We start from the raw sequence: 16,103 nt of genomic DNA on the forward strand, positions 1-16,103 counted from the left end.
CACACACACACACACACAAACCAGAAGGTTTTTTAAAAAAAGAATGGGTGAGAGAAAGAGTTGCTAACTAATAGATTTCTGAATAGGTTATGCAATAGTCATACAATAATCAAATCAAGTTCCTGACTCAACATCCTCCCACTTTCTCCTTCACAGTTGTGTGAATTCTCCAACACATATAGCCTACACAAATAGATAGATAGATAGATAGATAGATAGATAGATAGATAGATAGATAGATAGATAGATAGATAGACTTTTCCCACCCACGCGCACTACGCAGCTTCTTGTATTAATAAACAAGGCATTATGTTATTAAAAATATTTTATTTCGAAAAACATCATCTCAAGTGCATGTAATGACACAACGATACTGCATTATGTTTAAATGAAAATCCGTACTTTATTCGTTGTTTTAGTCGCTCTGTAACATTCTCACGTCTCAGTGCATTTGTCTCTCACTGAATCTGACATTTTTCCAGCGCTTTGCCGGGCTTTCTTGCCGTATGTGGCCCAATGACTTGTCTGAGATCCGTGCTAAAACTCGGCCGACGGGCCAGTGGGTACAGGGCGCCGCAGGGATCGTCGCGCCGCGGGGTCTGGCCGCCCTTACCCGGCAGACGCCCTGTCCGCATCGCCTGGTACGAACGGAGGGAGACTTTGCGGTGCTGAGACGGGCCAGTTTCAGCGGGAAGCCCGCCTCGCTTAGCCAAAGTCTCGAAGACTTTCTCTAAATTTGTGCTGTCTTTTGCAGACGTTTCAAAATAGGCGCAGTCATCGCCAAGGACTTGGAGCACCTCTGCCTTAGATATTTCTCTCTCAGACTCCAGGAGATCTACCTTGTTGGCGCAGACCACCAGGGGAACCCGCGGTTGTGCGCACGGCTCTGGCGCAGAGCATTTGGTGAGTTTGGATTTAGCAGCCAGAATCTCCGTTCGTAGGGTGCACACCTCTACGAAGGAGCTCCGGTCATCTAGACTGAATACTAGAAGGAAAATGTCTCCTGCAAAAAAACAAACAAACATTAAGATGGAAATTAAATCAATGAGTTTCCTAATAATGTATTTTTAGGAATATATATATAGAAATAATTTTTACGCATGCACCACCAACTGACAAGCACTTGTAAATGTGTGCAGGACAGAGATGAGCCAATACGCACCAGTGAGGATAGACAGCCGCCGCTTGGCTGGAAAATCCCTCTCCCTGGATGCGTCCAGGATGTCAATTTGATAGGTCTCTCCGCGGATACGAAACAGTTTCCTGAGGAAATCCTCGGAGGTGGGATTGTACTCCTCCACAAACCCGTCCCGAAGGTATCTTCTTAGGATGGATGTCTTGCCGACCCGCGGCGCACCAAGAACCACGATGCGCTTACAGTTCTGCGGCTTGGTGGAGGAAAGAGGGTCTTGTCGGTGATCGTGGCCGATCTTGGACTGACGGGTTTGATCGTGGAGAACCAGAGCAGCCAGTTGATCCAGTGGGGATCTCTTGCAGGGATGGCTGCTGCGCGTCTTCTTCTCCTGTTTCCACTGACACGTGGCCACTTTAAGTATCCCCAAGCCCGCTTTAATTCCCGATGAACTCAGGTGCTGCGATGCGTTTTTGTAAGCCAGTAAGACTTTGGAGGACCCGGTGCACTGCCCGTCCATATTACCGTGAAACTGGGGACCATCTACGGTGGAGCAGCTGAGCTGGTGCGGAGCAGGAATGGAGGTGGTCTGTGCGCCGGAGGAGATACTGCCCATTTCCATCGTTGTGGGTGGTTGTGGTTCTGCGAGACAAATTGGACAGAATCTGTGATCTGACGTTTTATACGCCTGTGCTATCTTGCCTTTGGCTGATGTCAGTTGTCTTTATATAGGCTATCCTCAACCCCGTAGCTCATTCGCGTCATGCTGATTGGCAGAAGGGGATGTTGTGTTCTTCAGGAGTTTTGAGCTCATAGGCTCAACTGAGCGACCAGGTTTTAGTCCACTTATCCTATACTATGCATGTTTCTGAAGCCCCTATAAAACTTGAAATGTGCGTCCAATATGATCTAATAGCCTAAGCAATAGATTTTTATTAGGCCTATTATTATTATTATTATTATTATTAGGCCTATTATTAGGCCTTTAAAGGTAGGCTTCTATTATTAGCCAACAAAATTTAAATAGGCCTATCACAAATCACACAGGGGCTTTACAGTCCATACAGCAGGAACCCTCCATCCGGATGAGGACCCCCCCCCCCCCCAAACCCTTTTAATGGAAAAAACCTGATTAGTAAACTTAATGTACATATGTTTTGTTTTCCATTATTCTGCTATTCTCACTTTTGCTATAGGCTATTAGGCATAGGTCTGATAACATAAAAAGAGAAAGATTTCTGCTTCATTTTGTTCTGTCTCAAATGCAGACAAATATCTTTTTAGATAGGCTATTTAAAAATATAGTAACCTAGGCCGATATATAACTCTATCTAACTTTATTAGGCTATATGTTTGTTTTATTTATTATATATGTTAGGCTACCATATTTTAATTAACTATCCTATCTGTTAGGATCTGTGTGTGTAGCATGAAGGGACTACGAACTTTCCTTTCGTTAGCCTATTCAACCTTGTGTTGTAGCTTTAATGATAAATAGGCTAAACATCTTTGCATGTGTAAACTATTTTTGCCTTGCTCATGTTCCCATTTTTTTCCTTTTCTTTTCTTCATACAGTAGGCAATGAGCTCATATCTTGTCCCAGATTTATTAGCCCTATAATTCTTTATTTATTGTTGTTCCTGTTCTTGTTCTGTTCTTAAATAAGAATCTTATTTAACGGCTCTGGTTTCCAGGCGTCCCGTTGCCATAGTTACGGTTAGAGAAGGCTACCTGAAGCTGAAGAGAAGCTAGCTTGATTAGCACTTCTAACTGAGGCTATATTAGTTGTTCTTAACTATTGCTTTCGCGGTAGTTAGACCAAATGAGTCGCGGAGAGTCACCGGAAAAGGAGTTAAGAACTCTAAATCACCCAGGTCAGCCTACAACCTTCTGTGTCTCTATGTCTGCCTCTTCCCCTCCTCTCTTTAAGCTAACATTAAGCGTTTGTCACTGTGACCTCTTCACCTGCGCAGCCTCCCTTATTTTTATACAGTGGTAGAAGAAGAACTTAAGTAAAATTAGCAATACCACAGCAGTATGAAAATACAAGTCCTGCGTTCAAAAATGTAGCCTCGTCGATTTCATTACCATTTAGTCATTTGGCATGTTAAAGTTAGGCTACTTTCATTTAACGTTAAGGACCAAACACAGCATCAATAAAGCATCAATACAGTAAGTACAAAAATATTAGCAACAAAAAGACTTAAAGCAGTGGCACATTTAATGGCAGATTATTATATTTTGTTGTCCCACACACACACACACACACACAACCAGTAACCTACCTCAAAATTGTGTCTACTACTTGAGCCTAAATTTGAGTACATGTGCCTACTTAGTTGCAACCCCCCACTGTTTTTTGAGAGTCAGAGTGGGAAGCAAGGAGTGGATCTGAAGCTTCAGTTTGGAGGCAGAACTACACAGAGTCTTAGCCAGAAAATAGGTCAATATCAGTGGCTTTTGATTGATTCTTTTGCAAATACATATCCTCCAAAGCGCTCTAGCAATTTCTTCCCTCAAGGGCCAAGGGTATCTCTAAAGCAGAGCACTTACCTGAAAAACTGTACTGAGTCTGTGAAAGGAAAGATGGAGGAAGTGAAGCAAAACATTTATCAAAGCCAAGGACAAATAATTGTTATTGTGGCCATGGAAACTATAATCAGTCACTGTTGGATTAAAAGAAATTAACATAATTGCATAACCATGTCAATGTCCCAGGGTAATCGCTCATCTCTGTGTGTGTATGTGTGTGAGCACTGTGTATGTGTGTGAGCACTGATGTATTTTGTGCACAACGAAATAGAACTTCTTTTCACTTTTTAAAATGTTAAAATCAAGGCATCGGTAATTACCAGCATGAATCATAATCTTTGTGTGTAGGGATTGTACAGAGAGATCTCATAGTTAAAAAGTATTTAAACGCCCAGTTTGACATAACATGGCATTACTCACACACACACACACACACACACACTGTTGTCATTTTCTTGACCCTACTCCAGAGAACAAGAAGCTAAAAACGGAGGAAGAGCTGAACATCTCGGGTGATGACCAGTCCACGAAGTCTACTCCTAAGGGTGGACGTATCCAGACTCGGGACATTCACCCACGGGACCTCAATAACGTAAACCACCTTCATCCATATATAGTATTTACCATTAGTTGGACAATGACTTTATGACTTTAAAATACAAATAGTGTGTGTGGCATCAACTTCCATATTAAAGCAGTTGTTGTATGTCTAACTGAGTATGTGATGTAACAGCAGTTTCATATACCAAAGCCACCCAAGAGCCGTCAAAAACCAGTGCTCATGGCTTGTGTGCGTAAGACACAGCCAGTTGATGGAGTTAGGAATGCTATGCAAGGGGCGGTGGCTCATGCAGGGAATCTGGAACCTGACTCTCAACCTCTGGACTACGCAGGTTAGTTGTATTCCTTTGCCCTTATGGATAAATAACATACTGCATATTGAACGTTTTGCCATAGTTAAAAAGAGGTATCCTACTCATAAAATGCATCCTTGAGGATTAATGTGCTGTTTTTGTTGTCCCTCTACTTCTCTTTTCATGGTTGGAAGGACTTCGGTTTGATGAGCATGGGATGATTCTGGCACACAGCATCCTGGGTAGTTTAGAGGATTTCAGAAGTTATTTGGAAGCCAAAGGGGAAACTGAGGTACATTGAGAAAATAATATAATGGGACACATGAAAGGCAAACATTTTTTACATACATTATTTAAAACGTATCAACCAAGGGCAGCTCACATTATGTAAACTAACAATTCAACAGCAGTACTTGGACTGTGCTACGTTAGTCACCTGTGGTTCCCTCTATCCTCCCTCCACCATGCAGTTGGTGAAGCGAATACCAAAGTCCCACACTGATACTTCATCTGAGACCTGTGGGAGGTATCACTCTGGACGTGGGATCCCTTCAGACCACAGAAACATCCAGAGTAATGCCCTGCAGCATTGGCATAAACATATGATTCAGCGCAGACAGCAGCAGGGCCTCTTATCTGGTGAGCTGATGAGAGTGCACAGAAACCTGCACCAGATGGAGATCAAATTTGCATTATTATTACTGTCCGTTTACAAATGCAGGGATGTGAGAAGCCACAATAAGCTAATTTACCATGTATTTAATAACATTAACAATAGACCAGTACCACACTGGCATTGTATTAGTTAAGAAAAAATATTTGAACCCGAATCAGGTGTTTATAAATGAAGAAACTATATAGCAGAATCCCAAGTGAGGTTTCTTATTTTAAGCAAATTGAAGAGCATTTTATTTGCTTATTTGTATTTGTAGCATTTGATTTCCTAAGCTTGCATTAATGTCTCTTGTCTGTCTGTCTGTCTGTCTGTCTGTCTGTCTGTCTGTCTCTCTATTCATCTGCTGCACTTTTCAACTCTTTGAAGACTTGCTCGACAGACCAGTCGAAAACTTACTGATGAATCAAGATAACCGTTTCAGAGAAGCTCAGGAGCAGAAGGAGTTTCTAAACCAAAATATGCCACTCATCCAGTCTGGATATGTATGACACACATTTGCTTACTCTGGTTTACTTTCGTCAGTCATGCTCCTATGTCACACTAGTAATAGTTCTACAATAACTAAAATCTCTAAACCAGATTTTCTCTGTAGCTTCTTCATTCAAATGTATCGGGATTTCTTTGTCTTAGGGTTACCGAGTGGGCAGTGAGTTTTGGAGTCTCCCCCAGCACTACGGAGATGAAATGAGTGGCATCACAGCCACGCTGACTAAGACAGAGCAGGGCAAACGGGAACCTGTCACACATGTAGCACAACCGAGGAGCATACTCCAGGAATCAGGTGCACACAAACATGTACAGCACGCCATGTCCCAGTTTTTTCCTTCAGCCATGTTCCCGATCCTGTTCCTTCTGATTGTGCATCTACATGAAACCTAGTGTTGTCCTAAAGAAATTTTAAAAATGTGTTGTGAAGTTGACAGTTAAACTGTCCACTTCTCCCTCTGATGAGACATTTTTAATAACCACACATCAAGAGCAATGCCAGAACATCTTCAAATAAGCTAATGGAAGAAGATGAATGGATAACAGAGGTAATGTAAACTGGTTGCATCCAAACAACAAAAGACAAAGAAGGGGGGACTTCTCTAAACTGAGAGTAACTATGCTTTCTCTGATTCCCTCCTGTAGGAATAACTTGTGCTGAGACTCTACGTCCAGCTTCTCGGACTTGGGATCAGAGTGCATACCTGCAGCACCAGTGCCAGGCGCTCGGAGAGGTTCTAAGGGACGTGGACATCAAAAAGCCGGTAACACAAATCTGTTACGGACAAGCCATATGGACAGTAGGAACATATAAATATATTTTGGTAGATCAGAATAGTCCCTACCAAGATATGAGTGAATGAAACACTACATTTATGTAGGCTACAGTGCTGTAGTTGGAGGGAAGTGGTTGGGGTAAATGGCGGACATACCAAGCGCAGGACTGTGAAACCAGAAGTTAGTGTTTACGTCCAGGCTCCTATCTGTTGTAAGGTCTCTGCAACAAAAGCACTTCATTGGTCATGGTTAGGAAAGGATCATGATTTTGGTCGAAAGTCACTGCAGAATTTTTCTGTACTAGTGCCAGTGCCTATGTCTAAAAAAATGCTGAATAATGCTGTAGTCACTACTAAGTGGTTAGTGTATTGCTAGATTGCGTTGGAAAATAAATAAATTGTCAGTGAACATTTTACTTATGTTCAGTGTTAAAATTTTTGCGACTTGCCATTTCCTCATTATGTTAATAGAAAACATAATTTGGTCAGCATTATGTTTTCCTCAAAACGCAGACCTATGTGCTGTTGCAAACAAATTGTATATTAAATGTAATTTCTGGGAGACGGGACTGTATATGGACACACATCCTATGTTGTTGTTATTTAGCATTTCTGAGGCTATTGTAATGAAAAATCAGTTAGTTTTATTTTATAAAAATAATTTTCCTCTCAGTCACTTCATCCTGGTGTGGGTTGTTGTGTCCCTATGTATCTAGAGACTGAAACCTACGACCCTGCTATAAACATGTCGAAGTTGGAGGTGTGTGATGCCTCCAGCGTACCTTCTGGAGTTATTATCTAATCCTGTGCCCCTCCCCCCAGACAAAATACCCCCACCTTTTTGTTGCCTATATTTCTTTGCACTTTGGCAAATGGATTCCATTTATACCGAATTAGATGTTAGCAGTTCATTTCTGCAATGTACCCATAGCTGTACAGGTAACTATCGCTGGATTATACTTAAAACTGTGAGGCCAGGTGAAGGGACTGGTGCATGCAGGTGTTTTGAAAACAAGGGGAAGTTAGTTGTTTGGCCTGTCTACCGACACAGTCAACAGTTGGAGATGCAGCAGTGGCTGTGACACACAGCCCATGGAAATAATAAGGTATTTAAAAACCACCCGATTGTCGGAATTTAGGTCAAGAACATTCCTTCTCAATTCATTGAAAATACAGACGTGATACACATATCTTCAGGTTCAGTGTGACTTTATTAGGAAATATCAGTATCACAATGGCCCTCTCAAACAAGGGCTCCATCTGACCAATCTGCTTAGAAATGATTGAAATAAGGCACTCCTTATAACTCCAGAATTTGCCTGAGAATCACCACGTTTTTAAGTTTTCATTCATGTTAAAACCGCTGATATAACCTGAAAGCTGTGACGCAACAATCCACATCACACATGATTTACATAACCCATTTTTTCTGTTCTCTCAAACAACGTACCAGAACCTAATTTCATATGCACAGCACATATCTAGATTGTGCATATTTTGTTTCAACACAAACAGCTTCATTATTAAAACCTCTCGTTGTCCAACCACACATCTCACTGAAGCTGCTCCCATCCTCAGGACTCTCTGTGTCTAGCTGCTGGAGCTACTAGATGGTCATGATCAGTCTGTATTTTCACAAACAACCTGTGAACATCCAGTCTTGGGCACACTGTTCTTGATTTTCTACAAGGAACAAACCACAATTCACTGGCAAGGCAGTCGACCATGCCCACACAAATACACATGTGCGTGCAGGAGCAAGGACAAATATGTGATGGTATATTTTATTACCTCTAAAATCTAAATTCAGAATCTGTACACACATGCCTAATGGGATTACTGAAGCACTGCAGCCCTTCCATAAACATGTCTGTCCATTCACAGAGATGGCAAAGTTATGAAATCTGGAGCGTGTGCAGTCGTAGAGTGGCTCTGTTGAGACCAGTGGGGTGACAGTGCTGAAGAAAAGGGACTGAACGTGCCTTACTGCTCTCTCTGAATTGCAATTACTCCATCATTAGGGGCAGGAGGTTCTGGTGTAAACACTTAGACAAATGTGCACGTCGTTGCACAGCCAGTTCCCATTTAATTCTATTAAAACCCTGAGTAACAGGTGCTGATTAAGGGAAGGTTTATTCAAATCATTGTCTCTCTTTTACACAATCTGTGACATAATATGGTAGCAGTGTGTTCTGCCGTGCTGGTGGCTAATGTGATGCTGAGGTGATTTCGGGGTCTGAAGCACCTTCTGAAAAAACACAGACAGAGACAGATCGTCCTCTCAGCAGCTGACTTATCCATGGCTTTGTGACATACGTGTGAAGAGAGAGAGAGAGAGAGAGAGATGAGGGGGACAGTCTGGGGATATTATGAGAGAAAACAGAGAGAAGAAGGTAAGTACTTAGGTGGCGACTTAGGAGAGAAAGATGTGGAAGGATATCAAGCCTCCAGTGTTATTTAAAAGTTTCACTCTGCCTATCACATGATATAGTGGTAGAGTTCATGGCAACATTCAGATGTGTAATATTGTTAGGGGAGGGGACATAAAGCAATACAGTATAGTAGAGTAAATACGAATGTAAAGGTTTCTCTGAAATACTTTCACTTTTTAAAATGTTAAAATCAAGGCATCGGTAATTACCAGCATGAATCATAATCTTTGTGTGTAGGGATTGTACAGAGAGATCTCATACTTAAAAAGTATTTAGTGCTCTGCTTTAGAAAAACTCGTCTTGACGAATTGAAGGTTTCATTAGACACCTAAGTCTGACCTCTCTGAATGCGAGTAGACAGGACATGGACATACATTTTTAAAATAGGAACCAGAATGTGTAAGGGACACACAAAGCTGACCTCCTTCTGAGCACTCGTGTCTCTTTGACTACAGGATATCGCTGGACTGGAGGTGATTGGCTCTGGCAAGCCAGTCACAATTGTCACGGTGTGTCATAGTCCGTCAATGGAGAAGGAGAAGGAGCACAAGGAGCTGAAGAAGGAGAACCTGTAAGAAAAAACTCTGCTCCTCTTTATTGATTTATTAGATGTTTGCCACACCTTCTAATTAAAGTCCAACTTTTTCTAGACTGAATTAGTTAACATCAGGCCAACAATGATGCCTTATTTCAAAGGCACTAAAAACACAATTGGTATCTCCAAAAGCCATTAATTCAACAGTGCATTCAACTCATTAATTAAGTCAGGAAATGCCATGTGACCATGTTGTGTTTACAAGTATTTGCTCAATCGCTGCTAAATATATAATTCAAACTGATATGGAAATAATGGAAACTAGGCATAAACTCCACTGTTTGTTCTTATTAGCAACCTAGATATTTAGTTATTCTAACATATGGATTTATTTTCCATTAATGTGGGACTTGCTTCTCCTCAATGTGTTGAAGTTAAATGTCCCAACATGTACTAAAAAGTCATGTTGTGAATCAGCTTACTGATGCTAAGTTTGAAAATGTCTCATGTCAGGGAAGTTGAATAAGGCTCAGTCTGGTCTTCATCTCGTGGGCTGTGTCCTTTGAAGAATGCAACCCGTGAATTGGGACACAGCTAATGATTAACTGACTCTTCGCTAATTTTCAAACTCATGGACTGAGTGGGACTGCTCTCTCATTGTCTTCCACAGTGATCCACTGGCACAGGATGAAGATGTCCGGTCAGATGCTCTGCTGATTCCTGCCTTGAGATTCTGTGGTCAGCTTGCTAGCTGGACTGGAAACTCTACCACTAACCACGTACAGAACGGGCCTTAACACAGAAAAGTTCACTACACTTCAGTACACTTCCTGCATGCTGTTGTCTTAAAAAATTAATTTGGTATAATGTCCATTTCAACAACATTAATCACATCAGTACTTTGCATGTTTCCCTGAACTATGTTAAGCTACCATTTTTTTCAGAATTATGATATTAAAAGTCCTTGCAGCCTCTCTTTATATGTAGGCTTTTAATATGAAAAAACATTAGGGAGGTTTCGGACATTTTTTGAATACCAGCTCTAATATGACAATATACACATACACACACGGTATGTGTTTTACAGTGACATTTGTGTTTATATCTCGCACATACTACACACACACACATATAAAAAAATAGATGGCTGGGTATGATGTTATTTGTTTTGGTGTCTGTATTGCCTTGGTTTCTGTCATCTCCTCACTCTCCACCACTCATCAATCAGGGAGAAGTAGGAATCAGTGCCACAATAATGTTTGAGGCCCTGACTGGAGAGAGAGCCTCATCCCACGTGGAGTTGCACAATGAGGGCAGCACAGCCATCTTCTACAGCTGGCAGCAGCTTCCCGTGCCACGCAGCTTTCCAAACCTGCGTACACAAACAAAGAGTCCACACTTCTACTTCAACTCCTCCTCTGGTACACACAAACATAATCAGGCACCTGCTGCCACCATGCTTACGTCATACTCTGTTTGTCCCTGTGTCAAACCATCATACTGTATCTTTCAGCCAGCTCTCAACCTGACATTCTGCTTTCCATTTCGCTTCCCCTCCCATTCAAGGTGTGATCCTTCCAGGTGACACCCAGCGGTTGGAGTTCATATTCAAGTCCAAGGAGCCAGGCATTAAAAGTGAACTGTGGCAGCTCAACACCCACCCTGTTTTGCTCCAAGGCGCCTCCATGCAGGTCACATTGAGGGGAGTGGCTCTGTTCCAGGACAAAACCGCAGACCAGAGGCTTTTCATAGAGGTGGTGTACAATTAAACTGTGCCTGAAAGTGAGACATAAAGATGCATGGGCAGATGGCACTAAGGTTTTCATAACAGAAACCCATGTTTTATTTTGTCTGTTTTTCTGTTGTGTGCACGAGCAGACAAAGCTGGAAAAGATAGTGATGTTAAAGCTGTGTCGGTCGATCGTGTATGAGGTGCTGCAGGGGGTCCACACCCCAGAGAGACCCAGCTCTCCTGCAGAACTCTACATCACTGAAGACCAAGAGTTTTTAAGCAAAAACCCCAAGGTAACTCTTACAGGTGGAATTTCCTTACAGCATGCCACACTTTTCTTAGTGATCAGTGAAGTTGTATTTGTTTGTTTTTTACAAGCCCTCCTTAGGACGTCAGTGTTTCCTACAGAGAATGATTCTACAAAATGTTTAAGTTGCGTGTCTCATAGTTTGTGACTCAATTAGCAATTTTTTTTTGTTCACTTCAGTTCAATCTGAATCTTAGTCACCCCACCCCATTCACTGGGAGATAACCTGTTAATGGACCCATTCATTGTGATGTTTGTTTTGATATTTCACTGGCTGTAGACACAGGTATGATTAGCCCATTATGGCTGCCTCTTCCCAACCTGGATTTTATCTTAGTCTTCATTAATTTTTTAGTTATATTATTGCCAATTCATGGTAGCTCATTAACTAATAATATATCATAACTACTAATATCTTAAATTAGTCCCTGTTGCCTCTATACTGTACAAAAGAGGTCATGTTGCCATGACAGTGCAGTAGGAACCTGGATTTAACGGGGTTAATTAGGAGGCTAATTAGATTGGGCTTGTAAATGTAGTGCATGACTGTCTCCTTTGCTGTAACAGACAATAGCAACAGACATGGGAGGGAATAATTGGAAACAACACTGGAAAGTGTAACCAAACATTAAGAGGGAAATATCTCTTATTAGAGGTCATCTGATGGCTGTGGGGACAAAGGATCTCTGAATGCATCAGGAGATCTTTTGTCCCCACAGCCATCAGGCTTTTTAACACCTCAGCCAATGGCAGGTTTCCCCTCTTTCTCCTTTGTCCACTCACTATCTCTCTCTCAATACCCACCACCTTTACCCACTGGGCTCTGTGCAAAATTCAAGTACTATGTGGTCCTTTTATATCACCTTTAATTTATTTATTTATTTAAGACTTTTTTGTTTTTAACCCTGTGCATGCTGCATTATTACCTTCTTCTGTTCTGCATTGTCTCTAGTCTACTCTACATGGATATGGTGATACAGATTGTGTGACCTACTGGACACCTGAATTTTCCCAAGGGGGATAAATAAATTACCAAATATCATGATGATGGCTTTTCACATGGTCACATTTTATCACCACAAAGAGTGGCACACACATTTATTCTCTACCCTTGAGGAGAGAATAAAAATGATGACATGCATCATAGTTGTTAGAGGAGGATAACTATCAGTTGCGATGATCTTCCTGTAGCGAGACAGTAATTTCTCTTCATGGGAGTCTTGTGGTCACATGTTTATACTCTCATTACTACTCCATACATGGTTTTAGTTGCAGTACCGTCAGCAGGAAGTGGAGGATCTAAAGAGACTGTGGCAAGAAGTGAATCCAGGACACAACTGGGACTTCTCTGTTGATACACTACGACAGGTAGGAGATATTATACAGTGTTACGGTACATAATAACTTCGTCACTGCAAAGGAAGTATGTGAAGGAATAAATTCATCAGATTGATCCATTTAGCAGGTTATAGTCACACGGGCCTCTTTGAATGCTCTGTGTACCCTTCTGTAAAATATTATACCATGATAATGCATCAAACACATATTTGTCCGTTTATCTGTTCCTGTATGTAAGGTTGTGCTGTCTCTGCCTGAGCAAGAGTCAGCTCAGGAGAAGAGCCTGGCCCAGCTCAACTCTCTGCTTCTGCAGCTTTCTGAAGCCCCTGAGCAGAAACACGACCGCCTCACTGCAGCAGCTGTAGGGTGAGGTATAAACACATATGAGTCATGCAGCAGCTCTATCATAGCATCTTGGCTCTGTCATACACACACCCACATATCACACCTGCACACCCAGTGTAGTGAGCTTACAGGTTATGGTGGTGTGTGGTGCCCCCTGCAGGCAGCAGCTGTGGAGGGAACTGCTGGACATGCTGGCTGCTGAGGCCATGGGGCTTAGAAATCTGCTGGGCCTTCCAGAGAGAGACACGTGGATTGATAAAAAGGAAGAATCAACAATCTCTGATGCTGGTGAGACTCACAGACTGGTGAAACAATTGGTGAGACAAAAGATTGGTGAAGTACTGAATTCATACTGCTTACTTCTGTGTCCTTACATCGCAGATGTGGCCAATTACAAAGATGAGAAGAATGACAAAATGGGAGGAGCAGCTGCTAAAGAGGGGAGGAGTGGGGCGAGGTCCAGATTGACAGATGACAACAAAGGAGAGTCCAAGTCAGAACCAAATGAAAAATCAGTGGAGGTGAGGCGGAAAAACATGTATGTGTTTGAGCAGCTGACTCGTTTTCGACGATACAGAGATGGGCTACTATAAAATGTTTTGCCACTTAGTGGCAGCAGATTCAAAAGTATATTAATTATGAGCATGAATGGAGCATGATGTTTTGCAAGACATGACACGTCACTCCAGCTGACTTTCAGCCGATCCAACCATGAGTCACCTTCATTGCTTCAAACAAGCTGTCACTTCATCATTCATTCATCTGCCAAAACTTCTCGTTTTCTTGTTACTACTGATATGCCAAACAACACGGCCACCTACTGCCTGCATCTCAATAATGCATATACCAACAATACTATGTTCTATAGGCTTGTTTTCTGAAATAACATATTATATGTCATGGAGTGTGTGTGTGTGCTAGTTCCTGTTCTCCATAACTCTAAGGTTTTATTCTGCTCTCCACCTGAGACTTGGTTTTATTTATCGGAGGACCTGTGCCACCAAATAACTGTGTAACCAATATTCACACACACACACACACACACACACACACACACACACCAAAAGAGCATGCACGCACACACACACACACACACACACACACACACACACACTTAGTCTTCCCATTAAACGTAGGAAGCTAATGCTCCATCCAGTGGTGTTCTGTCCCCCAGAGAAGCCATTACAGTAGCTTAGCAATAGAATATGGTAGTGGCCATTGTGTTTGTGTGTTTTTGCGGTGTGACTGGTGGGATGAGATAACAAGCCAAAAACCTCACTTAGCACCCCTTTTAATGCAGGTGATTGTTTTTCTGCTCCCAAACAACATGCCACCCATCCTCATTATATCCACCAACTTAGCATTGTCCTATTCACAAATCTGAATTTCAGCAACTTCTCAACGTCAGCACAGGGACTGAGAATGTTAATGAGGATGCTGACTGTGTTGTTCCCATGTAGACGAGATGCTGTGCTCTGGTGGCTCAGTTGCTCGTCTCATAAACGACGTTCTGGGTGTGAATCTGGCCCAGAACCTGTTATATCTCTTTTCTAATGGCCCATGCATCTATTGCCAGCCAACAGACTTAATTCCTAGTCTTCTTTGTACGCCTATATATTTTGCGGAGTGATTTTCTCCTCTGCGTGATGGTTGACTCATACGTAAGGTACAGCCTATTACTCACAGGGTACCATGGTAACAGAGCACTGCGTGAAAATGTGCACCTGCTCACCAATTGTGTGCCCAGGGTGTGAATTAATAGCACCTGGACTAGTCCAAGCCATCTGTGGTACACACACACACACACACAGCTATACCCTAACTCAAACAGTACAGGACATCCAATATATATGGGAGTTTTTTTTTTTACTGGTGTAAGATGCAATCAACCACTTAACAGCCAACTCAGAGTGGGAATTAGACTCTTCTGCATGCTTGGTAAAAACTGTCATTCATCTGTAATTTATACTAAAATCTTTCTCTCATTCCCTCTTTGTAACTCTGTCTGTCTTCTATCTGTCCATCCCGTATACAGGGCAGCAAAAAGAAGGGCAAAAGAAAGGATGTAGTGGGGAAAGGCACTAAGGAAAAAAAATCAGGGAAGGCCTCGCCGACTCGCACCTGTCCAGAGAGCATCAGTCAAAAACCTCCTGATGCCCAAAATGCAGAGCTGAAGGTGACGGACATTTACAAAAGGCTCCTGCACAAAAAGGCAAGTCATTTAAGGAACTTTCCATACATTTTTTATTTTTGAAGGGGAACGCTTTTACACACTAAGTTCACTCGCCATGAGGGGTACGACTCAACCTGTGAAAACAAGTTGTACAATAGCTGCTTCCTAAGAGTTTGAGAAAATAACCCTGATGATGTCATTAGCATTATCTCAGGTTGGGTTTTAACAGAAAATCTGGATTACAAACTGGAGGAGAGGGCTTTGAAAGATTACGAAAGACAGTTGCATAATGGTAAATGTAGGATCCTGTGTTTTTGGAGCTTGACCCATACTAGGGATTAAAAGTCTGCTTTTAGTTTGACTGTTCTTTTCTTTTTAATTAGTCTCTTTATAACATTATAATGTTGGGGGACTAAATCACTCCCATACCCCTTTAAAGTCCTATGTGCATCATATGAATACATTAATCTGATTTATTTGTCTATCTGGCAGGTTTATAATCTGATGGAAGGCCTGGTGGACAACCTGTGTGACCTGATAGATGAGCTGAAGGAGGGAGATGAACAGGACATACACTCTGTTAACACATGAGCTGCAGACACAGGAGCCCACTCAATGTGTACACCCCTAAATGTAATAAAAACGTATCACATAGGGTCATCAAATCTGTTTTACTATCTCATTTTGTTTTGAAATGAATAAACCTTGGAGTAATAAAATTCTGCCTCATTCACTCTTCCACACTCACGTAGGGTAACGGTAGGCCTACCGCTGACTCTGCAAA

General features: G+C 41.9%; 3 protein-coding genes across 9 annotated transcripts in view; 1 reads left to right on the forward strand and 2 right to left on the reverse strand.

Moving 5' to 3' along the window:
* Positions 1-16,103, reverse strand: part of slc8a2a (solute carrier family 8 member 2a) — a 137,935-nt gene that overhangs the window by 66,889 nt on the left and 54,943 nt on the right. The window lies entirely within an intron of this gene.
* Positions 371-3,461, reverse strand: si:dkey-27j5.5 (dexamethasone-induced Ras-related protein 1). Of its 2 annotated transcripts, XM_046039765.1 has the most exons (3): positions 3,419-3,461; positions 1,163-1,774; positions 371-1,003 (listed from the first exon to the last, which is right to left on the reverse strand). In XM_046039765.1, exons 2-3 carry the CDS (start codon positions 1,752-1,754, stop codon positions 459-461), a joined length of 1,137 nt encoding a protein of 378 aa, XP_045895721.1. In that variant the 5' UTR covers positions 1,755-1,774; positions 3,419-3,461; the 3' UTR covers positions 371-458. The 2 variants fall into 2 exon arrangements, with proteins under 2 accessions (XP_045895721.1, XP_045895720.1); XM_046039764.1 differs by lacking the exon at positions 3,419-3,461 and having other exon boundaries at positions 1,163-1,855.
* On the forward strand, positions 2,832-16,038 carry LOC123963136 (mycbp associated protein). 5 transcript variants are annotated; one of them, XM_046039728.1, is made up of 19 exons: positions 2,832-3,007; positions 4,136-4,257; positions 4,417-4,558; positions 4,714-4,811; positions 4,990-5,158; positions 5,562-5,677; positions 5,826-5,976; positions 6,327-6,445; positions 9,345-9,460; positions 10,095-10,203; positions 10,653-10,845; positions 10,991-11,178; positions 11,303-11,449; positions 12,733-12,831; positions 13,040-13,167; positions 13,307-13,434; positions 13,528-13,667; positions 15,182-15,358; positions 15,812-16,038. In XM_046039728.1, the coding sequence occupies exons 1-19, from the start codon at positions 2,956-2,958 to the stop codon at positions 15,908-15,910; spliced, it is 2,493 nt and encodes an 830-aa protein (XP_045895684.1). In that variant the 5' UTR covers positions 2,832-2,955; the 3' UTR covers positions 15,911-16,038. The 5 variants fall into 5 exon arrangements, with proteins under 5 accessions (XP_045895684.1, XP_045895682.1, XP_045895683.1 ...); XM_046039726.1 differs by having other exon boundaries at positions 2,833-3,007; positions 4,399-4,558; XM_046039727.1 differs by having other exon boundaries at positions 2,833-3,007; positions 4,402-4,558.

This window comes from Micropterus dolomieu, linkage group LG23, assembly GCF_021292245.1.
Source record: "Micropterus dolomieu isolate WLL.071019.BEF.003 ecotype Adirondacks linkage group LG23, ASM2129224v1, whole genome shotgun sequence".
In the NCBI taxonomy this organism is placed as follows: domain Eukaryota; kingdom Metazoa; phylum Chordata; class Actinopteri; order Centrarchiformes; family Centrarchidae; genus Micropterus; species Micropterus dolomieu.

Bases quoted from the DNA above. Each gene is read 5' to 3' on its own strand.
- si:dkey-27j5.5 (XM_046039765.1), bottom strand. From the start codon at position 1,754: ATGGAAATGGGCAGTATCTCCTCCGGCGCACAGACCACCTCCATTCCT. The intron at 1,004-1,162 runs GTGCGTATTGGC...GTTTTTTTGCAG, and splicing joins GCGGCTGTCTATCCTCACTG to GAGACATTTTCCTTCTAGTA.
- LOC123963136 (XM_046039726.1), top strand. From the start codon at position 2,956: ATGAGTCGCGGAGAGTCACCGGAAAAGGAGTTAAGAACTCTAAATCAC. The intron at 10,204-10,652 runs GTACAGAACGGG...CTCATCAATCAG, and splicing joins GAAACTCTACCACTAACCAC to GGAGAAGTAGGAATCAGTGC. The intron at 13,668-15,181 runs GTGAGGCGGAAA...TCCCGTATACAG, and splicing joins CAAATGAAAAATCAGTGGAG to GGCAGCAAAAAGAAGGGCAA.